At 43.9% G+C, this 25,936-nt stretch overlaps 1 protein-coding gene across 1 annotated transcript in view; it reads right to left on the reverse strand.

Moving 5' to 3' along the window:
- BICDL2 (BICD family like cargo adaptor 2) overlaps window positions 1-25,936 on the reverse strand; it is a 160,991-nt gene that overhangs the window by 63,745 nt on the left and 71,310 nt on the right. Inside the window, exons 4-5 of the mRNA XM_029606788.1 lie at window positions 20,000-20,116; window positions 1,747-1,893 (exon numbers count right to left, since the gene is read on the reverse strand). Of these exons, the coding sequence (XP_029462648.1) occupies window positions 1,747-1,893; window positions 20,000-20,116 (264 nt within the window). The remainder of the gene's footprint in view (window positions 1-1,746; window positions 1,894-19,999; window positions 20,117-25,936) is intronic.

Genomic DNA, 25,936 nt, shown 5'->3' on the forward strand with positions numbered 1-25,936 from the left:
AATATTGTGCACATATTATAACATACAAAATTAAATGATATATGCATGCATGAATGAAATGCACCCTTATTTATAGACTCTTTTTTTATGAATATAAGAAAGTGCTTCACTGAACTAATTGCAGTTGTATATGTGTGCTGCTTGGCACAAAGGACTAAGACATGATAAAAATCAAGTGATGAATAGTTTAGATTATCTGTGCATACTGAGCACAAAGGGCACAGATACACAGTGGAAGTAAGTTGTGGTTTCATTGCGACCACAACCTACTTCCACTGTGTATCTGTGTCCTTTGTGCTCAGTATGCACAGATAATCTAACTATTCATCACTTGATTTTTATCATATATCTTAGTCCTTTGTGCCAAGCAGCACACACATACATATACAACTGCAATTAGTTCAGTGAAGCACTTTCTTATATTCATAAAAAAGAGTCTATAAATAAAGGTGCATTTCATTTCATTCATGCACATATCATTTAATTTTGTATGTTATAATATGTGCACACTATTTTAGTTTTTATATATGTATGTCATTATTTTTATGTTATTGTTGTCGATATGTGTACACAATTTAAGTTCTTATTATTTATGTATGTCACCAATTTTCATTCATTTACATACATTCGTGTGTCATGTAAATGTGTATTTTTATTTTAATTTCTAAATTTTGCCCTTAACAGCCCCTGAGGCAGCTCCTGCGAGAGCGAAACTCGGCCAGAGTCGGACTAGTTCCAATAAAGGCTTCTTTTACACCGATCATCTTTTGTCTCTTCGCTTACTAGACTGGAATATTGGACATCCAAATGGCAGATGAAACTTAAAAATGAGGAAATGCAAGATGATACATATGTAGAAAAATAACCCCTGCTGTAATTACTCGATGTTAGGTTCAATTTTAGGAGTTACCACTGACGAGAAAGATCTAGGCGTCATAATGGATAATACAATCAAATCCTTTGCTCAGTGTGCTGCGGTGGTCAATAAAGCAAACAGAATGATAGGAATTGTTATGAATGGAATGGTGAATAAAATGAAGAATGTCATTATGCTTTTCTATTGCTCCATGGTGAGACCATACCTTGAATATTGTGTGCCATTTTAGTAGACACATCTCAAAAAAAGTTATAGTTGCACTGGGGAGGGTACCGAGAAGGACAACCAAAATGATAAAGGGGATGGAACTGCCCCCCTATGAGGAAAGGCTAAAGAGATTAGGGCTGTTTTGCTTGGAGAAGAGACAGCCGAGGAGTGATATGATAGAGGTCTAGAACAGGTAAATGTAAATCACTTATTTACTCTTTCAGATAATAGAAGGACTAGGGGGCACTCCATGAAGTTAGCAAGTAGCACATTTAAAACAAATTAGAGAAAATTCTTTACTCGATGCACAATTAAGCTCTGGAAGTCTTTGCCGGAGGATGTGGTTAGAGCAGTTAGTGTAGCTGGATTTAAAAAAGGTTTGTATAAGTTCCTGGAGGAGAAGTCCATAAACTGCAGTTAATCAAATTGACTTAGGGAATAGCCACTGCTATTATTGGCATCAGTAGCATGGGATCTATTTAATGTTTTGATACTTGCCAAGTACTTGTAACCTGGATTGGCCACTGTTGGAAACAGGATGCTGGGCTTGATGATTCTCGGTCTGACCCAGTATGGCAACTTCTTATGTTCTTAATATCTCTCTTCATCTTTTACTTTTAGATTTCTCTCTCTCCAGGTCAGTGTTTCACCCTATCTCCTACCTGAAGGTTTCTTTCATGATTCTGTTTTCGAAGCAGCAAGCTGTTGTCTTGCAGGCTGTCAATCAGTGCTTGGCTGTTCTCATTCTCCTCTTTCAGCAGCCAAATCTGCTGCTCTAGGTCTTGTCTCCGTTCCTGCAGCATGCTGTTCTATGGAAGAAAAAGAGAGGAGAATCTTCAGTCCTGTTACAACTTCCCAATGAATTATAGCAGTAGTGGAATTATGCACCGGGAAAGATTTCAGTGAAGAGTCATGAGCAAAGTATTGTGGTTGTTTAGTTATTCCACTTGAATATGTAGAAATAAAGGTCAACAAACAAGCTAGTATTATTATTATTATTTATTCCATCTGATAGGCGCTTATAAAAAAAAAAAAAAAAAAAAAAAAAGCTACCGGGTTTACAATATTAAATAAATAATCTGTAGGTGATAACCTTTTTATTGGCCTAGCTTAATACATCTGTGAGGAGCTTTCAAGTGGGAAACCTTCTTTATCAGGGCAATGAAGAAACAGCACATTTAGACTTGGTTTAAATATAGTACAAATTCGGCTAGGTATGGGGTTGTCCTTATAGACATTACAGCTCAGTAAAGGGATGTATGTGTATGTTTGTGTGAGCAGGGGACACTCAGACAGTGAAAAAGGTGACACTGATAGTAACATTTACAGTTCTAAGGGGCCTATATCTTATAATGGGTGAAATGCATTAATTTGGGTCAAAATACCTTAAGAATGTTAAGTGTGCGGAGCAGTAATGTAAATATTGATTAATCAATTGGCTTTACTCATATCCATGTATAGTTTTGTGAACAGCTAATAAAAATACACTTAGAAAAAAATTCACAGAAAGGCAAGAATGGGGAGAATTTCAAAAGGTCATCTGAAATCAAGAATAATAGGGGCTAGCGGAGAACCTTGAAAAGTCAATTTGAGTCATAAAGAAGGGCTGAAAGCCTCAAGAGGAGATCTACTCACAGATAGACTGGGCTGGAAGAATCCAAAATGGCTTCTACGCAGCAGCAGCCTGAGGCCTGTGCTCCCTCTACGCTGGTCTGTTTCTCCATTTCTTTACGAATATCTACCCGTACAATGGTAAAAAGGAAGGATGAGATAACTTATGCCTCTGAACTTCCAGTGCCAAAGATGTAGCTTTTGGCAAGCCTGGAGTGCTCTGGTAGTGAAGCAAACCCTGATGTCAAATCTCTACACCCTGTTCTGGAGGGTTTTCTTCTTCAGGATAGTGTTTTATGCACACCAAATGCGGACCCCCGGCAATGCCACTGCTGCATGGTCAGAGAGGGGGCTAGCTGTGAAGACTGCGAGAGGGAGTCTTGGTGTGCACAGTGAAGTCTTAGATGTTCAGGAGATTGCAAGCTCTCTCCATCCCTAGCAACAGGCAAGAGCTTAGATGGACTGGCATCATTGCTTGGACCCAAATTACTCTTAAATGCAAGCAGAACAGCTGTGAAGGCTCTACAGGTAGAAGTTTCTAGTGCAGTAATGGCCCCTACCTTGTCAAGATATAACACAGAACGTTTATCGGTGCTAGGAAGCATTTCACTTGAAGAACTGTGACAGATGATGGCCAGGATTGAGATGTTTTTAGCTTGATGTGTTTCTCAGATATACAAGTTTTACCACAAGGCTGAGACCGGGTGTCATTCACCTGGTCTCAGCCTAGATTGCTGCTGGATTATAGTTCCAAACTGACTTTGTTAAACACAGATTTCTGCCTTGGTCAATGTCACAAAAACTAAAACTTTGGAGAATAGATCTCAGTACAAAAATATGATCTGCTAAATAAAGAAAAATATCTTTTGGATTTTCTTAAGACCTCCTCAGATGCCATTCCCCCAGTATTTAAGGATTAGGGAGGGTAATTTGAAAGGCCTTTTTACAGGTAAAGCTGTTTTACCAGTGGACATGGCCTATAATAAAACTGTCTGCCTGATATGCAGGTAAACGTTTGCACATAGAAGGGTAGATTTTTAAAGGTGTGCGCGTGCTTCCCGGCGCATACACATGGACGTGCCGATTTCAGAACATGCACGCCACTGCGCGCATGTTATACAATACAGGGGCTGCGCATGTGCAGGTGGCACACGCAAGGGGGGGGGAGGAGACTTCCGAAATGTTCGCACAGCGACACATCCCGGCCTTCCCCAGTTCCCTCCCAGTCCACTCCAATTAAGGAACGGACTGGAGTGAACTTCCCTACCCCCCTACCTAACCTCCCTTTCCCTTCCCTTCCCTTCCCCTCTCCTCTCTTCTTCTCCCCACCCCCTAAACCCTTTCTCCTACCTTTTTATTTTTTTTTATTTTGTTGCTTACAGCTCCGTTGGAGCAAAAGCAACTTGCGCGTGCCGGCAGTCCCTACCCCAGCACTGCGGCAAATGGCCGTTGTACTGGCCGCCTCCAGCCTCGCGCCTGCCCCCCTGGACCACCCCCTTCCTTCGGCCCTGCACCTCTGCATGTAACGGGAGTTACGCGCGTGGCTGGGCCCCTTTGAAAATGTGCGCAGTGCGCGCAAGGCCCAGCCACATGCATAAGCCCCCGTTTTTTACGCACGTGGCTGATTAAAATTTTACCCAATAGTCTGTATAAATTTAGCCGGACTGAGCAAGGTGTTCCTGGGAGTGGAGCTGGGGAGGAATTTGGACTTCCCGAAAGGTGCAATTGTGTGCTGGCAAATTTAGTGGGAACATTTTCAAAGTGACTTATGTCCATTTAATCTGCTTTGAAAATTGGTGCAACTTATGCTTGTATTTGCTGCCTAATTTAGGAAGGATATATATAAAATTACCTCCATAATATTTCCATTTCAAGACAACAAATTAATGAAGTTCTGGGAGGTGGGGATACTTTGATGTTGGTTGAGGGTTTAGAAATGTATAAACTTTACTGGAAACCTCAGCGGAAGAGGTGGTTCGAAGCAAACTTTGTTGGTTTTTGTTTGCAATTGACTTAGATAAGGATTTGTTCTTGCATTAGTTTTAAAAAAAAACAAAAACAGGTTCCTTCTTTTGGGTTTGAGTTTGAAAGCCATTTCCGCACATGCAGCCCAGTTTTATGCACGTAAATGGTTATTAAAAAAAATAGCCTTCTATAGTACCAATCCACGAGAGAAAATATTAGATCCCCTAAAACTAATCGGAGAAAGTTCTTCTTCACTCAACGCACAATTAAACTCTGGAATTTGTTGCCAGAGGATGTGGTTAGTGCAGTTAGTATAGCTGTGTTTAAAAAAAAGGATTGGATAAGTTCTAGGAGGAGAAGTCCATTACCTGCTATTAATTAGGTTGACTTAGAAAATAGCCACTGCTATCACTAGTAACATGGAATAGACTTAGTTTTTGGGTACTTGCCAGGTTCTTATGGCCTGGATTGGCCACTGTTGGAAACAGGATGCTGGGCTTGATGGACCCTTGGTCTGACCCAGTATGGCATGTTCTTATGTTCTTAATTATACTAACAATCATATATCACAATGGGAATCATGAAAAACCATAACCTTGTGAATTTTACCCCATTAATTTCAACCTACACTATACAGTTATTTTTAAATTTTTTTACACACACATTATGTATTTTATAGAATGTTATTTATTAATTTATTGCACTTCTTCCATTTTGTATACATCACATATATTTATTACAAAGATACTGTCATTGATTTCTTACATTTCATACCCTAATAACCATCAACAAAATTTATTACAAACACATCAATACCTATAAACGAAGCTTGACCGACGTGCCGCAAATGCGCAGTAGAGACCAGCTCTACCGCGCATGTGCGGGCGAGCACGTCGGTCTGACGCTAAGAAAAAAAAAATGGCGGCGTCCAGTGGCAGCAGCGGGCGGCGGTACCCGGCAGCGGGCGGCGACGGCAGTAGCGAGTGGCGGTAGCGACGGCGGTAGCGGGCCAGTACCGAGGGAGGGAGAAGAGAGAGAGAGGGAGGGACGGACTGAGTGGGGAGGGAGGGACGGAGAGAGAGAGTGAGAGGGAGGGACTGAGTGGGAGGGAGGGATTGAGTGAGGGGGAGGGACTGGGGGGGGGAGGGAGTGGGACGGAGTGAGAGGGAGAGGGGGGACTGAGTGAGAGGGAGTGAGTGTGGACTGAGGGAGGGAGTGGGACTGGGAGAGAGAGGGAGGGAGTGGGACTGAGGGAGAGTGAGTGGGACTGAGGGAGTGAGAGGGAGAGAGGGGGGAGGGAGTGACTGAGTGGGAGGGAGGGATTGAGAGGGAGGGAGAGGGACTGGGGGGAGGGACTGAGTGAGAGGGAGGGGGGAACTGAGTGAGAGGGAGTGAGTGGGACTGAGGGAGGGAGTGGGACTGAGGGAGGGAGAGGGAGAGAGAGGGAGGGAGGGGGACAGTGAGTGAGAGGGAGGGAGAGGGGGGGAGGAGTGAGTGAGGAGACTGAGTGGGAGGGAGGGACTGAGTGAGAGGAGAGGGAGGGTGGGGAGGAGTGGGTGAGGGAGGGGGTGGTGAAGAGTGAGGGGAGAGGAATGAGGGGGAGGTGAGAGACAGAGGGATGTGGCCCGTTTTAATGGGCTTAACGGCTTGTTATCTTCATAATGCATACCGATCTCATCTGGAGTGGATATGTCAATATGATCATCACATTACAATTAAACACACACTTTTTTTTTTTTTTAAAACAAATGGGTGAAGGAGTTGTGAGATATATCGGTGGTGGAGATATCGGCGGTTGGTGAGCTGGAATCAAGATGATGTAGAGACATTCCTTACCCGGTGGTCATTTTTTATGAATATAACTAGTACCCCGGTAGTTGTGGTGATGTCCGGCAGTGTATGAAAAGTTTAGTGCACTGGAGTCGCTTTATGTGAGTGGATATTGGGAAAGTTAGTAAGTGAGTGGTGTGGACATGTTGCTGGTACTATTTAATCAGGAGTTCACTTATGAGTGGGGTTAATATCGTGATATTCAGGAGGTGGTTATAGAGCTCCCCTGACGAAGCCCTGAGTGGGGGTGAAACAAGGCACCTTGTTGGGGTGAACATTGCTAAAGAAAGGGGTGAATATCATTGAAGAAAGGGGCAGAACCCTCGGCATTTGAAGAAGATATATGAGCATCTTTAGATTTTATAGGATCAGGTTTTTATGAATGTGTATGAAGTATGAATGTGGGTAGTATGTATGGGGTAATGGTTTAGTACATGTCCATTTGTTTTAAAAAAAAAATGTGTGTTTAGTTGTAATGTGATGATCATATTGACATATCCTCTCCAGATGTGATTGGTATGCATTATGAAGATAATGTGTTTGTAATAAATTTTGTGATTATTAGGGTATGAAATGTAATAACCAATGATAATATTTTTGTAATAAATATATGTGATGTTTACAATGGAATGTGATGTTTACAAATGGAAGAAGTGCAATAAATTAATAAATAACATTCTATAAAATACATAATGTGTGTGTAAAAATTTAAAAATAACTGTATAGCGTAGGGTTGAAATTAATGTGGGTAAAATTCACAAGGTTATGGTTTTTCATGATTCCTATTGTGATGTATGATTGTTATTAAAAAATAGCCCCAGGTCCAGTGCATGTAAATATAAGGCACATAACTTGGTTTTGCCATATTTTTACACAAACTGGAAGTAAGCATTCCAGAGGGTGAAGCTGGGAAGGAATTGCAATTTATATGCAAACTTTTATTTTCCTAAAGTATGTGTGTAAATTACTACACACAAGTTATGCTCTATTTGGAGTAGGTGGAACTTTGTTTATATTGACAATTCTGTGCACACACAGCCAATTAAGGAAGGATTTTCAAAGTGAACGAATGAAAATCCTCAGTACAGTCTATGAGTACATTGTACAAATTTGCACATTGGTCAACAATACACAAGCATTTAACCTGTGGAGTAAAGAGGAAGGAAGCAGAGATCAGAGCAACACGCATAATTTTGTATAATCAAAAATATGCACATTGTTTGCAACAGTAAAATTAAACACAGAGAAAGTAGGCACAATCTTTGCAGATAATTTTTCCAGGGGAAAACGTAACTTTGCCCCACACTGTGAATATCCATTCCTGGAAACAGGGCTTGGAAGTGGATTACAATTAGGCGCATATAGCCGAATTTTAAATCGGCCATGCGCGTAAAAATCACCACTTACGTGTGTGACCGGGCCCTGCACATACCGTGCACATTTTCAAACGGGCCCAGTAACACTTGTAAGTGGCGATACGTGCACAATTGCTGGGCCCTGAGAAAGGGGCAGGCCGGGGGCATGTTCTGGGAGGGGCGGGGCAGGACAGAGGCCAGCCAGGACAGCGGCCATTAGCTGCTTTCCTGGGGAAGCGCGCGCTGGCAGCTGGCAGGCGTGCGTAAATTAACTTCTGCTCTCGAGGAGCAGTAAGTATAAAATAAAAAAAAAGAGAGACAAGTGTGGTTAGGCTTAGGGGGTGGGGAGGAGAGGGGAAGGGGAAGGAAGGATAGGCAGGGGGTTTAGGTAGACGAAGTTCCCTCCCAGTTCACTCCTTAATTGGAGCAGTCTGGGAGGTAACTGGGGAAGGCCAAGACTGTGTTGCTGTGCGGACTTTGCAAAAATTCACTCTCCCTTGCATGCGGACCAATGGATTTTATAACAGTGTCGTGCGCCAGTTCATGTTATAAAATTGGAGCATATGTTTTTAAAATCTACCCCTTACCTTACAATTTTCAAAACTATGTGCTGTTTTTTGGAACAATTACTTGCTTAACTTAGCAGGTGTGAGTGTAGTTTTCCTGGGATTATTTTCAAAGTGCAAAGGCAGGAGACTTGTAGTTGAAGCGTCTGATGCTCCTCAGGAGGAGCTTTAAGGAGCAAGGGCCTGGTGGTATCACCAGAAGGCACCGCGGCTAAGTTCCCGCCGTGGGCCCTTTAAAAGTGGGACTATTGGGTGCGTGCACCTAGAGGAAGTCAGGAGAAGTGGCGGCTGGCAATGTCTCATGCTGTGCTGAGTGTCGTTCGAAGTCCAAGGCAGCGTCCTGAGCAGGTGAGGCCTGGCTGCTGATGGCGTCCCAGCCGTGGAGTTCTTTTACCAGCATTGGGGGTGAGTGAGGCAGCCTGCGGGGCTGTCCCACCAGCTGCTAAATGTAACACGTGTGAGTCAATTAGCAGGTGTAAAAGTGTTCAAGCAAGTTCAGTAATTTATGCGCATATACTTTCCAGATAATAGCAACTTGCTCATGAACTTATGATCTCTGCCCTGGAATGCCCCAGCCAACCCTTTTTTGCTCTGTTAAAATTTAAGTGCAATATTGCAAGTACTCACATATTTGCAAGGTTTATAAAATATCATATATGTACATATATACTACTTATGTGTGTATATGTTATTTTTATGCACACAACTCCAGAGTAACTCTTTGAAAATTCACCCATATTATGCTGTTAGCTCTGCCATTAAGGGAGGTGATAAATTTGGAATTCTATTTAGGTTAAAAGTCTGCTGGGTTGATTATGGTTTTTTTTTAATTTCTTGCATGTATTTACTAATTAATGTGCTAATTATTAACATGATGATCTCAGTATTACATAGCACTGTCCAGCAAGGCTCTTGGGCCTATATACAATACAGTTATGTGTGCATCGCTTTGATTTATTTATAACAAATGTGATTCATCAAAAAATAAATTGGAATTGGGAATTATGGAAAATATTGCACAAGCAGGAAGCTCTCAGACTCACCTGCTCCTGCCTTAGTGGGAGGTAATGGCTCGTTTGATAAAACATTGAGATATTTCTAAAGGAACCACCTATATGCTTGAAGGCTTACAATGGCAACAAAGACACACAGATTGACCTAATTACAAACCTATCAAGAGCCATCACCAAACAGAAAGCTAACGCTAACTTGAATTACATGTTATGGGCTTTTAGATTACTACGGTAGCTACTTTGGGAAAGAGGTCTCATATTATATCTCATCTCAGTTTCTCATTTGTTTATATCACAGAACCATCCCTGACTAATAAAAGGGACATTCACATAGACTCTCTCATCATACCTGCCCCTTCTCTCTAGTTCTCTCTCAAGCCACTCAGTTCTTTGCAACAAGCTTATACTGTATATGTTATATAAAATGCTAGCAGAAACTCCCCAGTATTGCTTGGGTTGTCGGGTCCGTAACAGCTATAACTTTTAAGATCAAACAAAAGTGAAAATGCTAAATATTGTTTTATTTTGTTAAGCAACTAACAGAAAGCATAAAGAAAGGTAGGGAACCTCTCCATAAACTACACTGGTAGTATATTGAATATCTCTCGTTGTCCAACACTAGAGAGGGCTAAATAATGATTGTTATAGGAGAAGATTGTTCCAGTGCAGATACCCGAGGCACTCCACTATTTACCATCCTCCACTGAAAGAACTTACTCTCCGTTTCCTGGCTTTTTCCAGTTCACGATCCAGAACAGTGGCATAACCACATGTAAGCCTGGGAGGACCACATGGCCCACCCACAAAGACGGCAACTTTCATTCTGGCATGTGGGCGCACACATGGCCACGCCCATTTTTATAAAATACGCGGGTATATGCGCGCACGTTATAAAATCGGCAGGACACGCCTAACGTGCGCACAAATATATATGGGTGCACGCAAAGGCCGCGACTACTGCGTACGTGGGGGGATTTTGTAAGGTACGCGTGCTGATGGCAATACCCATTTCCCCAGTCCATTTCCAGTTCGCCCAGTTAAACAATAAGACTTCCTTACCCACCCCCAGCTAACTAGCCTTTCTTTTACCCTCTCTGCCCCGACTCTGGAAACCCTGCTGAGCAGCCTGGTTTTTTTTTGTTTTTCTACTTACACCTCCTCCATAGCAGAAGTAAAGTTATGAGGACCCCGGTACACGTAATTATTTACGCACACATTTTTACTTATGGATTCGAGCCGCCCGTGTCCCGCCTAGACTCCGCCCACGCCCTGCCCATTTTGTGGTCTTTTGCATTTGTGCGCGTACCAGGGCATACCCGGCTGCTATTTAAAATCCATGTGGCACACGCTGGCCCGAGACACATGCATATCTCCTGGCTTTGGCATGCAGAGGCCTTTTAAAATCTACCAGTTAGAGCTCAAGCTATTCAAGGCCGCCCGACACCAGAAAAAGAGGCCTGAAGGATGGCTGCTGCCGTTCCCATCCTGCGGTGAAGAAAAGGAAGAGACCCCCATCCTGTGGTGGCTTAAAAAGCAGTCTGGCAGTGCCCAAAGAAGACACCTTGTGCATGTGTATGTATACAGGTGTGAGTGGGACCTGTGTGTGTATAGGGGTGTTTGGGGAAATCTCTGGGCGTGTGTATGTGTATGTTGGAGACCCTGTGTGCATAGAAGTGTGAGTGAATATATATGTGTGGGTGAGTGTATGTGTGTGTGTGTGCCTGCCTCTGTCTGTGCCTGTGTATGTGCAAGCCTGAGAGACAGGACTATACAGACAGAACATATTAGTGACAAATACCTAGCATTGCTCGAGTTGTCTGGTTTAAACCTGCTATAAATTTTCAAAACCAAACAAAAGCAGAAAAGATAAGAGAAGAGCCCGTTTGTGTGTGTGTGTATGTGTGAGAGAGCCTATGTGTGTATGGGTGGGCTTTGAAGACGGAGCATGATATCTTTGCACAGTGCAGCTTCTACTGTTCAGTGTGCCACCTGGTGGACACAGACACAACAGTATGACCGACCGACACAAGCCTTTATATATACAGTGGGTCCAATATTTAGCCGGCAGAGAGTCGGATAAGTAGGACTTATCCAGCTATCTTTTAGCCGGTCAACTTGTGGGTGGGCAATGGGCAGACAGGGGCAGCTACTTAACCAGATAAGTTATCCGGCTAAGAAGTGATCTTCAGCCTTAGACTGATAACTTATTGGCCTAATTTAGGCCTGAGCAGATCTAAATTTAGACGGATAATGCTTATCTGTCTTAAGTAGCGATTTGTCTGGGGTTATTCAGCAGCATATCCATGTTGCTGAAAATCCCCTCTAACAGGTCGATGAAATATTGGCACACGTTAAAGTGGTGCACACGATTGAGCGCCCGCTTCCTTAACGTGCACCAATCCACCTCTCTGGGGCACCCAATGTTACATGCAAATAGGCTGCCGTGGTAAACAGGAGGCGCTAGGGGAAATTGCACGCCCTTAGTGTCTCCTCGGCAGTGGGTGCCCAGGAAAGGTGGCTGTCAGCCACTTAGGAAAAGGGACGCTCAATTTTAGAGCGCCTATTTTCCTAACCCATGGCTGTGCACAGGTTAGGACAGCAAACCTGACCGCCAGCACACTTTATTATTTTATTTAAAAAAAATTTTTTTTGGGGCATTTCTAGCTTTTTATTTTTTTCCTCCAACTTAAATCTTGCCACGATATTAATTCAGAAAAAGTACAGAAAAGCTGTATTTTCTGCTTTTCTGTGTACTTTTTGGGCTCCTCAAGACTTAACGCCAGCTCCATATGTGGGCGCGATCACATGTACGCTGAAATTGTAAATCGTCTGCGCAAGTTCGCATATACTATTTATAATACACCTAGGGCGTAGATTTTATAACATGCGCGCGTGCTGCCACATCTGAGCGGCCTCGGAGGAAACTTTCTTTCTGCCCCCCCCCCCTACCTTCCCCTCCCTACCCCTCCCCTGACCTTTGTTGATGAAGTTGCGCCTGCCTCCGGGCAGGCGTAGGTTGTGCGCGCCAGCACGACCGTTGTGCCGGAGGGGAGGGGCGGGGAGGGGCGGTCCCGCCCCTCCCCGCCCATTTTTTCAAGCCTTGGGACATACGCGCAAAATAGGCTCAGGAGCGGGTTTTCGGGGCTATGCGCGTATTGAAAATCCACCCCCTAGCGCGCATGTGTGTGCACCTAATTTTAAGAGGCTATGCGAGGAAACATAATTTGCGCGCCTTTCCTTAGGACTTGTCGGCTTTTACATGCTCAAGTGAGCCCATTTTAAAACATGCAAAGAAAATAGCAAATTGGACCACTTAGTCCACCAATTTGTCCAGGCTATCTCTAGGTCATCAAGACCCCTCTGGTTCTCCCCTCTGCACTCCGCCACTTTACCCAGAGTCCTCATCAAGTCAGTTTTTGTCTATAACAAGTTTAATTCTGACTTGTGCATATACGCACCTATTTTCCGGTTTTAAAATAGGAGTTACTGGCCCTCGCCCATATGCTGGCTTATAGGGGCCTTTTAACGCGAGCAATTCTTTTAAAATTCACCCCTCTGGGTCCTAAGACTCTTTTTTTTTTTTGCTTTATTGCAGGGTTTTCTGGTCAGCACCACATCAGTGCATGTAAATATAATATATATAATATTGTGACACTTTTACCTCAGACTGTAGTAAACTCTATTATAAATGCATATTTTTTAGTTGTGTGCGAGGGGACAGGGTAAGGAGGGGGAGGGGTGGGGAAAGGCTCTAAGGATCACCTAGGGAGCCTGCACTGGCCCTGAGTCCTGAAATCTCCAGCCCAAGACCAAAAGCCCATTGCATATGCAGCCATGCAGCTGGCAGACTCCAGGTTACCATGGAAGCAAATCTAGACCTCGCGCATTCCAGACATTGCTAAGAGTTAAAGACTGAAAGTTGAGTGACTGATAGCAGGAGCCGGTACCAGCAGGAGCCAAGTGCTGATGGACTGTAAACTGTTGGAGTTCCCTCACTCACCTGACAGACATGCAGAAGGCCTTGTGAACCTTTCTATGCTAAGTTTCTGAGAAATCTCAAGACTCCCAGGCCAATGCAGAAACCTGAGCGTTAAAACTGTGCACTGCTAATATTTCTTTTAACTCCCGATGCAGTAAGATAATGATATGCTAAATGCATCGGGAGTTAAAAAAAAAAGTGGGATGCATATAAATTGTGCAGTCAGGAAGGGAAGAGGGCGTCCCTGACAGGGCAGCCACTGTTATTTACCCAGATAAGTACTGACGTATCTGGGTACCTGCTGAGGTACGCCACTACTTAGCCGGATAAGTCAGCACTTATCCAAAAAGTATTTTATACATTTTTTTTACTGGTTTTACGTACCAGCATAGTAGGGTTGGAAACTTAACTCTATCTTTGACCCTGTAGTTTGGCTTCCAGTGCAACTAAGGACATGGAAATCCCATGTCCTCAGTTGCATGGGATTTCCATGCAAAGGTGCTAAGTAGTACTCCCACTTTGCTGCATTGGCAGTAAAGTTTACGCTCACAAAACGAGTGTTTAAATGCAGGCAAAGCAGCGCGTTGGCCAGAAAGCACCTTTCTGCATTCGCCTCAGAGTATGAAGGCCATGGGCCTGAATTTATTATAGTCCCTAAAAAAACAACATAAACCATGAAAAGCCAGCTCACAGATCAAAGGTCAGGTCTGAACGGGGCTTTCTCTCCCTCCCCCCCCCCCCCATCTTTGATGGCAGGGGAAAAGTTGCTTCATGCCAGCTCTGTCTCCTCTGTTGTCTGACCTGAAGCTGGTAGTTTGGACCACATGGTGCCCTTTAGTCTCGTGAGATCTGCTGGCACCACACAGTTCAAGGCGCCAGACCGAAGCTGGATGTTGGAAAAGGCAGATACAGGTAAGCGCCACTGAGATCCAAAATAACTTTATCACTTCTCCAAGTAAAACTGCCGTTGAACATACCCAGGTAAAGTTAGCCAGATAGTTCTCAAGATAATTTTAGGGCAGTATTTTGTCCGGCGAAAGTCGCCCAGTTGACTTTGTCTGGGCTGTTTTGAATATTAGCGCTGCTTGGACAAAGAAAAACGGATCCCTGGCAATAGCCTCCCCCTTCCTCTCTCGCTCCTGTCACTGCTTCCTTTTACTTGGGAAGATTCTGTGCAAGCAACGATTTGCTAGAATAAAATATAGCTACGGAGAGGGAGGATAATGTCAAAACTGGGGGTGAGGGGGATGTAATAAGGAGCATTAACATTAGTGCAGGCTTATACTCCTGTGGTAGCACGCGTTTTTCTGGAGTAAGTTAAACCCTGGCATATAAGAGGGGTTTTAATGCCTATAAAATGCATGTTAAAACAGGCATGAAAGCCAGTGATAAAATTAGCATGGGTGCATGCAAACCCCATGCTAAAAGCATTGGCTGCTCCCCAGCAATGCAGAGAGGGTGCCTTAAAGGGTACATAGCTTAAAGCACATTTTCTTAACGCTGGAGATTTAACTCCTGGATCAGAGCAGGAGTAAAATGTCTGGTGGTCGTGTTACACTATTGCTGTGCCCATGTGGTCATGTCTAGCTGCTTCTGTGAGACTGGACACAGCGATAGAACAAGTTTGGCCCCCAGAAATGCGAATTTACTCCACCTTGGACCCAGGAGTTTAATTTCTAGTGTAAACTCTCGGGGCGAGCACCTGCAGCTGATCGTTGCACTGGCGCTGGGCATCCCGACTTTCCCGTACTCCCCCACCCCAGAGACCTTACAATTTTGTTCAGTTTGCTGTATGTGCCCAATCCAGAGAGCAAATTCTTGCATGTAAGGCCATTTTGGCAATGAATGGCAAGTAAAATCAAAACATAAGCTCTCTGGGGAAGGCACCTACAGCTAGATGAACAAAGCACAGGCTGTGTGGGTGGGCACCAACAGCTGAACAGGGCACACTTTGGCACTAAATGCACGTGTGCTGTCCAGCTGTTCAGGAAAACAAAGAACCTGTGACTGGTGCCTGTCTTACAGGCCGATACAGTACAGTGCGCTCCACTGGAGCGCACTGTTAACCCGCAATTGGCCGGGCGTTTTCGACGTGCTAGCTTTACCCCTTATTCAGTAAGGGGTAATAGCGCGTCGAAAACGTGCATCCAACCCCCCCCCCCCCCCGAACCTAATAGCGCCCGCAACATGCAAATGCATGTTGATGGCCCTATTAGGTATTCCCACGCGATACAGTAAGTAAAATGTGCAGCCAAGCCGCACATTTTACTTTAAGAAATTAGCGCCTACCCAAAGGCTGGCGTTAATTTCTGCCGGCGCCGGGGAAGTGCACAGAAAAGCAGTAAAAACTGCTTTTCTGTGCACCCTCCGACTTAATTAATTAATTTATTTTATTTAACACTTTTTATATACCGGCATTCGTAGGACACATCATGTCGGTTCACAATTAACTGAGAAAGGAAATTACAATGAACGAGGATGGAGGGCTAACTGGGAAATAATTGGATAATATACGAAACTGGATAACATATGAGAGTACAGGAGAGAGAGTCAACGAGCAGGGATACAACTTTGTTGAACGACATGGAATTTGCTTATCCATGTTAAGATTAAATATGCATAAGCAATGTTAAGGAGGCATGTGTGTGCACTTATAAACTTAGTATATGAACTTATTTACAGTATAAATATCATGGCGATATTAAGTCGGAGGCCCCAAAAGTTAAAAAAAAGTAAAAAATAAAAAAATTTAAAATGCGCCCGCGGCTAGCGGGTTGAAAACCGGATGCTCAATTTTGCCCGCGTCCGGTTTCCGAACCTGTGGCTGTGAGCGGGCTGGGGAACCAACGCCAGCAAAATTGAGCGTCGGCTGTCAAACCCTCTGACAGCCGCCGCTCCTGTCCAAAAAGAGGCGCTAGGGACGCGCTAGTGTCCCTAGCGCCTCTTTTTGCCGCGGACCCTAATTTAAATAAATTACTTTACTGTATCGTGCGCACAGAAGAGCGGGCGCTCGCCCACTGTCCCACGATTTTTACTGTATCGGCCCGTTAGAAAGCTTACAATGGAAATGTAACTCCTAGGTCTGAGGTGGAGTACACTCACATTTCTGGTGGCCAATGTTGTCTATTGTTATGCCTATAGTGTGGTAATCAACTTCAGACCTAGAAAGGACTTAAGAGGTCCATATTCAAAATGGATAACTCAAAAACTAGCTGTCTAAACGGCAAATGTGGCTTATTCAGCCACTTAGTCTAAATTATAGTTGGATAAGTAGTAATCGGCTATAATTTAGACTGATAAAAAAAAGGGGCACATTGAGGGCATTCCAGGGAGGGGTTGAGTTATCCCTCTAACCTAGCCAAATATCGGATATATCCGAATTAAGTTAGCCGGATAACTTTAAGCCTGCTTCAGAGATATCCAGGTAAGCAGCGCATCTTAGAAAAAAACCCAAACAAACCTAAGATGCAGGCATCCCGGCCCAATGCCCCGCTCCCCACCACCACTTTTTCTACCCCCCCTCGGCTGTCCCACAACTTGGCAACTTTAAAACTTTCCTATGACGATCACCACTGGCCCAGGCCTCCTCCCTACCCACCACTAAAACAAATTTAAATGTCCCTCCTCTGCCTCCCCCCAGTCATCCCCCCTCCCCCACCTTTGGCTGATACCCTCCCACCCACCAGTTACCTCCAAAGGTGGACTGTGGACTCTCTTCTCTGTGCCATTGCCAAGGGAAAGCAAAGGGCAAGCTCTCCAGAACGGGCCACCATGGCTAGCAGGGATGCACCTCATTTACTGTTTTGGCTGTAGGTGCCCACCCTAGAGAGCTTACCCTTTGATTTCACATGGCAAGCCTTGCCCAATTGGCCTTCCATGCAAGATTGTGCCCAGGTCAGGATGCCTAGAACCAATCGTGTATGCAAGGTCATTTTGGTCACGCTCCTCCCAACTTTAAGCACTATACCTCCTTACCCCCTGTTTTAAAGCTCTTTAGCATGCACTGTGGATTTTCAGGTTAACTCCTTGGCCTGAGGTGGAACTCACATTTCTGGTGGCCATGATAGATTGTTGCTGTGTCCATGCGGCAACATCTAGCTGTTTACGCCTGTTTTAAAGCACTTTTCTGCATTAGTGCAGATTTTTCGGGTTATCTCACATTTCAGCATGCTTTTTAAATTGAGTGTGCTTTTTTTTGTTTTCACTCCTGTTCGATTTGCATCCCCTTAGTTTACTGCATCCTGTGGGGATGCATTAAGTAAAACCCACAGTAAACTTTAACTCCGATGTTAGCATGGGGTTTTATTACATAAGCCCTGCCAGCTCATTCCAAAAAATACCCAGACAAGCCCTTTGAATATGGACCCCGCTGTCTTCCTTTTGGCCAAGGGGAGGGAATAAGGACCAAGCACTGGAGTCGAGAAGGGGATGAAGATAGGAGACTGGTGGAAGGAAGAATGCACCCCAGCCAGAGAGCACAGAAGAGGATCCTAGTTGTAGGGCAGTTCTCGGCTATTGATTTCAGTGAAGGAGAGGGGGACACAGCAAATGAGAAAATACAGTGACCCATGATAAAACCGAGCCTCTAATGAGGGTCTGGTGATCTGGGTGTCTCTTCTCCAGGAGTGATGCTGAGTTCTGTTCTTGGGAAGGGTGCATATGTGTGTCTGCGTATCTGTGTATGTAGATTTTTGAAAGGAGAGAGAGAGAGAAGAGGCTAATGTCTTTGTATAGAAATCTAACCAAATCTGACTGTTTGGAACCTAAAAACCTTCAATAGCATTACTTCTGTTGCACTGACAGGCCGCTGCAATAAGGCGCGCCTGGCCTAGCGCACAGGTTTACTTGTGGATGGGCACACGTGCTCTGGGCGCGCGCAAGACTAGCACCCGATGCAATAAGGAGATTAGCGCGTCCAAAACGTGCGCCCTAACGAATGAGTACCTGGCAGCGCCCATCATATGCAAATTCCATGTAGATGAGACCATTAGCTATTTCTGTCCAATGCAGGAAAGTGCTGGGCGTCCAGCTCCAGAGATGTAGTAAAGTCAACACGCAGTCAAGGGCTCATGAGAGACATTAAAAAATAGGGTCCTCTGTGTTGCGATAAATGTATCGTCCTTCTTAGTATTATCCCCCCCGGCTCTTGAATTTTACTGCGTGCAGTGGCGAAAAATAAATGTGTATTGATTTGATCAGAAAGAAACCCCATTTTTCTTACGAGCACACAATTTAGACGCCTGTAGCAATGGGCTTCTGATATAATACACTTCAGCAACATCAGCGAAATAACCAAAAAAAAAAAAAGCGCGATCAAAACGGACGCTCATATTAAGCGCTCGTTGCAATTTTGGGTGCCTGATGCAATATTCTACTCTGAGCGCTTTTTTACACTCCCTCAATTTCCTTCTCATTTAAATACTGCATCGAGCGCACAGGGGATATGGATATGCGTGCGTTAGGACAACGGGTGCTCAATACAAGTGCCTGTTTTGAGCGTGTGTCTTACTGCATCGGCCTGTAAGTATTAATCATTCCTCAACCACTGGCCTGAGACGTGAAAATCAGTGTCAATCATTCCTTAAACTATGGGCCTCCTACACTCCAACAGTCTTATTAAATCCCCATATTAGTGACTTCAAAAACTACAGTGATGTCTCACTCATTCCTCACAGCTCTAATCTCATGTAATATTAGGTTCTGGAAATTAAATAGCTGTAAATAATTTACCTTTTTTCTTTATATTGTTTTTAGAACACTTAAAGTGCACTGGGACCATGAGAAATATACTGCTTCCCCAATTCACTTTGGAATTTGGATGATACGGATCACTGCTTAGCCTGAAATGGGTTCAGCTTCAGTGGTTTAGGCTGGTTTTCTATCTGGGATGACTGAGGCCGATATTCAACCTGAGGTGGTTTACACTGGCTCTAAATCTAAGATGATTTAGGCCAGCTCCGAGTCTGAGATAATTTAGACTACTGCTTTTTCTTGTGTCCATCCTCCAAAGTCACATTTCTTTTCATTGATAAGTAAATTATAACAGGAGCTGTCCTCAAATAATGAACAGTCCAAAAGATTTTGCATGGCCCCACTCTCACCAAAATTGCAGGTGAATTGAAATTACTCCAATTTTTGCATTTTAAGATCTCAATGTCATTGTTGTCAGTCATTGATATTGTCTCAAAGAGCAGGTCTGATTTTACAAAGATTGCTTTGCCGTGTTATTTGAGGTCTTTCAATCACCAACTTCATTCCAAGTATTCACAAGCCGACTGCTGATTGGACCGTTGCGTCTCTTGCAGACCCAGCACCTGACCCTTATTTTCCTTCTGCATTTTGACAGAAGAGAAACCTTCCAGATTGCAAGATTCCAGTCTTAAACAGAGCCCATTTCATGATCACCCTGACAATTGTGTTGATCTTCTAACACTGTTAATTGTTATCGGTATACTCGCTGGACGGTGTCAGTAGGATTAGCAATCAAAAAAGACTGGTTCTCATTCTGAGGTTTGGCTTGAGTGGGTATTCTGACGGGGTAACCACCATTTTGTAAAGTAACCCTTCGGGACATCTGATGCACTCTGCATTCTTACCTCTGCCTGAAGGCTCTGGAGGCGGGCTGTATTCTCAGTACTGGTCAAATTTTTGACACGGCTCTCTTCTCGTAGCGTGTGCAGTTCAGTCATAAGTCTCTGTTCCGCCTGGGAAGCCTTGTGTGGGAGAAGAAGAGAGGCGTCAAAGTCAGAAGAGGAGGCAAAGGGACAAAATGTGGAAGGAAAAGATTTGGAAAAAGGGAAAGGGAAGGAGAATGTGGAAAAGGAGGGGAGGGGAGAGAAATTACTGCTTGACGATGCAAAGAGAGACACTGATGTTTACTGGCAATGATTCTTTTATAATAAAAGGCTCTTTCATATATTGCTGCTCTTATTGGGCTTGAATCAACACCACTGTGTTTGACTCTGAACAGCGAATTTCCTAGGATATTCAGGTTTTGGGAATTTGCAGCTGTTGTAGTATGTGAGATTTTCAAAACAATATTCAACATGACTCTATATTTGGGATGCACAGGAGAAGGGTTTTACTTAGGGAATAGCCACTGCTATTAATTGCATCAGTAGCATGGGATCTTCTTAGTGTTTGGGTAATTGCCAGGTTCTTGTGGCCTGGTTTGGTCTCTGTTGGAAACAGGATGCTGGGCTTGATGGACCCTTGGTCTGACCCAGCATGGCAATTTCTTATGTTCTTATGAATTGGCCCACAAAGGTTTTTTCACCCACCCTGAACTCCAAAGCATGAATCTATTTACTCCTGTCTACAGCTGGAATATCTGTGGAAGGTCCCTTGATGCAGCTGAATAGCTCCCATTCTAGTTGATTGGATTAATTTTGTCACTTGTTTTTCTCTCAAGGCAAAAAAAAAGTTAAACTTAGATTAAACAAGTTCTTCCATTTTACACTATGATATGCAATAAGAAGGAAAGCTGAGAAATCTTTATGTATAAAAATTAAAAACCACTTAAGTCAGAAGTCACTTTTAATGAAACAGTATCATTTTCCACACAGCAGACGATGGCACTTGCCTTTTAAATTGCACTTTGCCAAACCCTATAATCTACACCCCCACCCTAGTACTCTCACTTACCATATAAGCTACTCTCTCCAATTGTACTTCGTCTTCACATTCTCTCTCAGACAAACAATAACAGTACGCACACTATACACATGCATATATATACTTTTGCATTTTTACCTATCATTCATGCTAATACACAACTACGGTATACCTAGAAGGAATTATAGTAGGTAGTATATTGCCCAAAAAGCAAGAAAAGGTTGCATTACCAAACTTCATTAGCCATTACATAGGTATACGCATCTATTTACAGCAGCGTTAATTACCACACTGTTCACTAAAACCTTTATACGCCATTTTCACTATGTAAAAATGGGTCGATATACAGGTGTGGAGCATATTTATGCTAATATATGTTAAATAAAGATTAATTATGCAAATGAACAACTCTGCAATCCAAGGACATTTACATGCTGTTCACTAAAATATGCAAAACTTTCACTGGCACTTTTGCTGCCAAAAATTTGCTCTGTCTCAGGACCTTTCATTCACGGAAGAAAACCACTTTCTCCTGCTTTGCAGGAAATATTGATTTCCACTGCTACAAAAGGGAAGAGGCTGCTTTAACATGATTTTCCACACCATGGAAGTCTACTATGTTATGAATCCTCCTGTAGCTGCTACAGGAGGCCTCTTACCTCTTTCCTGAAGGCCGCTCCGAAGCCGGGGTCTCGCCTACAAACTGTCCAGGATTTGCTCCAGGGCCTGGGAGGCCTGCGATGCCTGGGGCCTGCTCTGGGCTGTGTGGACTTCCTGTTTTGGGCCACGCCCTTCTCCCTAGGGGCCGGCCCGCAGCACTTCTTCGCAGTTATAGGGCCAACCAGGTATGGCCAATTGAACTCCTCCTAGGGAGTTGCCTTGTTCCTGGGCTACAAAAGGACTTCCTCTGCATTCAGGCTTTGCTTCGGCAAGGGGCTTGTTCTCTCGACTTCCTGTCTCCAGCTCCTGCCTGGCATTTCTGATAGTCATCCATGGATGTTCCAGTTCCAGTTCCGTGATGTCTTCAGCTCCACTTCATGATGTCCAAATTCCTTGATGTCTTCTCCAAATGTTCGTGATTCTGGATGTTTCCAAGAGGCGCTGAGGTTTGCCTGTTCCGCTCCCCTCATGGTCCGTGACCATCCAGCTGTGTAGGGCTAGTAGAGGTACGGTGTGGTCCATGACCAGCCCCGTGGGTCCGCCCTGTGGGGGCTGTGCAGGGCGCCTGAGGGACATTGCTTGCCTTGTTGCTTCTTTTCTCCTGCAGCCAACGCCTCCGGAGGACCTTTGTTTCCAGAGCTTCGAGTCCTTGTCCAGACTCTGGTATCCTGCCCCGGACCTTGTCTCCAGTCGACCACATCCAGTTCCATGGTGGCTGGAGTCGTCTGCTGGTGGTTCTTTGCTGAGCACTGTCTGGACTCTTCCTGTCCCAGCCTTGGAGGGCCTTTGGCTTGCCACCTTCCTGAACTGGCACAAGCTTAACAGCACTGCTTTTGCACCTAAACTACTTCTTTGGGCAGAAATCACACAACACTTTTATTTTATTTTCTAGTCTCTCTTCCTCTGCTGGAAGCTTGTGTTTCTGCCTATATAGTCACATAATGCAGAAATCCCCAAACTGTCACCATAAGTGGGATAGCCAAGTAAACTTCTTAGGCTGGATACATATGCACATAGACTTCAGCCTTCTTTCTTACAGATTCCAGCTGTATATTAACACAAGTCAGCATACAATCTGCTTATCTTCAGTAGTCAACTCATACAGCGTTCACCTTAGGACAGAAATGTGACGGGAGCTGCCTTCTTCTGGAGATGCAGGGCCTGTCTGTTCCCAGCTGGGCCTGAACCCTTATTCCTGCTCAGCAGGGACCCTCCCACAGAGCTAGATCTCTTTCTGATTTTTAAGATGGACCAGGCTAGATGCCTGGTCTCGCTAAGGTTAAGGAGGGTTTCTAGGGATACTCCTTCACACCTGCATTCAAGTATGTCATGATATATGTATATTTTTAAAATACCAAATAAAACAAAGAAGCATTCCTGGGGAAGTATTTAGGCCAGGGGAATAAACAGCACACATATAATTACATTTTCAAATGTACACAGGTTTACACTCTTCTGCTGCCTGCAGAAACAGCAGGGTCAAAATACATAGGCATTTTGTATATTTTTAGTGAATTTTCCAAGGGAATCTACTTGGGTAGTTGGAAAATACATTACAATGCATAAACGTACAAAGTGCCAGCATACTTTGCACCTAGATGGGCTACACAAAAATTGCTTCCCCAGGGTGGACAATTTTCAACACAATTTACCCAGGGAAAGTGGATGGTCTGAGGATTGTGCTTCTCGGAGCAGATAAGAAGTATGCGCAGGGTTGAAAAGGTGCATATGTTTAGGCACATTAAAAAAGGGTATTTCTTTGGACATGCTTAGGACAGGGGGAGGAAAATAGTGTGCTCGCATGATGTGTGCTATTTTTCCCTCTTGGCTGCCCACACAAAGACCAGATGCAAACTATGTAGGTGGTTTTAATACGTGTACTTTGAAAATTTGAATAAAGGGAAAGTACCTGCATGGTTTCAGTTGAAAATTCGAGTAAACCTCGTGCATTAAAATCACCTGCATATCTGGTAACTAAGCAGTCTGCTCAAAAAATGTGTCCCCATGAAGTATGGGTTTTCATTGATCTTGGTTTCCTCCTCCAGTATTATAGTGAACATAACTTTTAGCTTATTTGTCTATTTTTATAATGTTGTTTTCATGTTTTATGCTACCTCTGATTTATGGAATGTAAGGCTTTTTTTGTTGCAGAATTTAGAGTGTAAACCTGATCAATAGAAACATGTAAAAATGTTATAGACGAGATCAGTAAACAGTGTGTGAGTGCTGATGCACAGTACCTTGTTTTAAGTACTTTGCAGAAGCGGAGTCTGTTTCATAAACCTCTGTGTTACCTCCCTACAGTGTGTCAGTCAGAAGACAGACAGCAGGGGGACTGGTTAACCCGCTTAAGAGATTTATGGCTAATAGGATTCAGGGACAAGTCCACAGCTCCCTTCTCCCATCAGAAAGAGAAATCTGGGTGGTAGCGATGCCACCCATGTCACTTGAAGTGTTTCTCGTTTTGTCTAGCACTGACTGTCTTCTGTGACTACAGCCACGGGTTACTTGGTTGCTCCTCTCAGGTGAGGAATGTCTTGAGATACAGTCCCTGAGAGTTTGACAATTAAGCAAATCAACAGGCAGCTTCCAGATAATGATCTTGTAAAAATGCATAATTGGACCTTAAACTGAAGGAGGATAACTTTCAAAGGGACGTCTGTCTGTAAAACTGTGTTTTACATGCAGAAATGGCCTTTTTCACAATTGCCCGCCAGATATGTCATCTCTGTGCATAAGATTACCTGGACTGAGTGAAGATGTTCCCCGGGTGAGATTTGAAGAGGTTTGTACTTATGCGCATACTTTTGTATTTTCAAAAGTTCTGTGCATAAAATTTCCCCAAACTTTCTGCCCACAGCTTACCAGGAGTAATTGTGTGTGGGTACTTTCAGTGGGATAATTTTCAAAAAGGAAAGTATGCATTTAAATGAATTTTCCCTTTAAAAACTGGTGAAACTTATGCACGTATCTGCCATCTGATATATGCAGGCTGTTCATCCTAAGAGACCCATGCAATAATCTGGGTGCTAAGAAAATGTGTGCTAGTTTTCAGCGCACATTTTTAACGCCCTGGTTATTTTTTTTTTAACTCCCAATGCAGTAAGTCAATGAAATGCAAATGCATCGGGAGATTAAAAAAAAAAAACCAAAAAACCCAAAGTGCATTGAGAATAAAATGGGCTTTGGGAACAGGTCCAATGCAAATTTTAACTTGGGAAGGGCGGGGGGAGGCATCCCTGAGGGCCATAAGTGAAGGCTGCCGCCGCCACTTAGCCAGATAAATATTGATTTATCTGGCAGCGGGTAACCATTACTTAGCCGGATAAGCTCTGACCTAGAGTTAACTTTCCAGTGCTAAAAAGAAGTGTGCTGGCCGGATGCAGGCTCTCTGCATCGGAAAGTATTGCTCAATGCCCTCATTTGCATGGGGTTTCCCTATGAGGGCATTAGCATTACTCCCATTTGGAAGCAGGCATTTTCTGCACACAAACCTCCTTGCTGCATCAGCAGTAAGATTTTTTTTTTGCCAGGAAAATGTGCATTGAACTGCGTGCAGATATGTACATTCAGCTGAATGCACATTTCTGCATCGGCCTGTATGAGGGGAATTTTCAAAGTGACTTCGGATGGAAAAACAGTGATTTATGCGCAGAGTGGCCTTTTCAAAATAGGTCACCTGATATGCAGGCAAATTATGCACCTTATGTTCGTGCATAAGTTTACCTAAACCGAGGGGAGGTGCGTATCCTGAGGGAGGACACGCACACACCTTTTAAATTTTGAATAGACTGTGTATAAAATTCTGCGCACATAACAGCAGAAGTAACTTGTGCAGGGTAGATTTGGTGGGATCATTTTCATAAGTTACTGGTGTAACTTACATGCATTTTTGCTGATATTTTTATGCAAGCAAGAGGACATTTTGAAACCCTGTAGATCTGCAAGTGGCTTTTCAAAGTAAAATTCCCTGTGGGGAACAGGTGCAAAGTACATGCCAAGAGATACACACGCTGATTTGAAAATACGGTCACCGTGCTTCCTTTCCCTCCCATGCCCTAACTCTGCCCACATTTTAATGCTGGTAGAACAGCGTGCAAACTTTTATATATGGGGGCAAGGGAAAGCAATTTTCAAAATATGTTTTCACATAAACATCAGAATGGGGGGGGGGCCCGCAGGGGCCATGGCCCTCCAAAATTTCTGCCAACGGAAGGAGCAATCTCATTGGTGGGAAGTGGGACAGCCCATGTCCTTTC

The sequence above is a fragment of the Rhinatrema bivittatum genome, chromosome 6 (assembly GCF_901001135.1).
Source record: "Rhinatrema bivittatum chromosome 6, aRhiBiv1.1, whole genome shotgun sequence".
Classification (NCBI taxonomy): Eukaryota; Metazoa; Chordata; class Amphibia; order Gymnophiona; family Rhinatrematidae; genus Rhinatrema; species Rhinatrema bivittatum.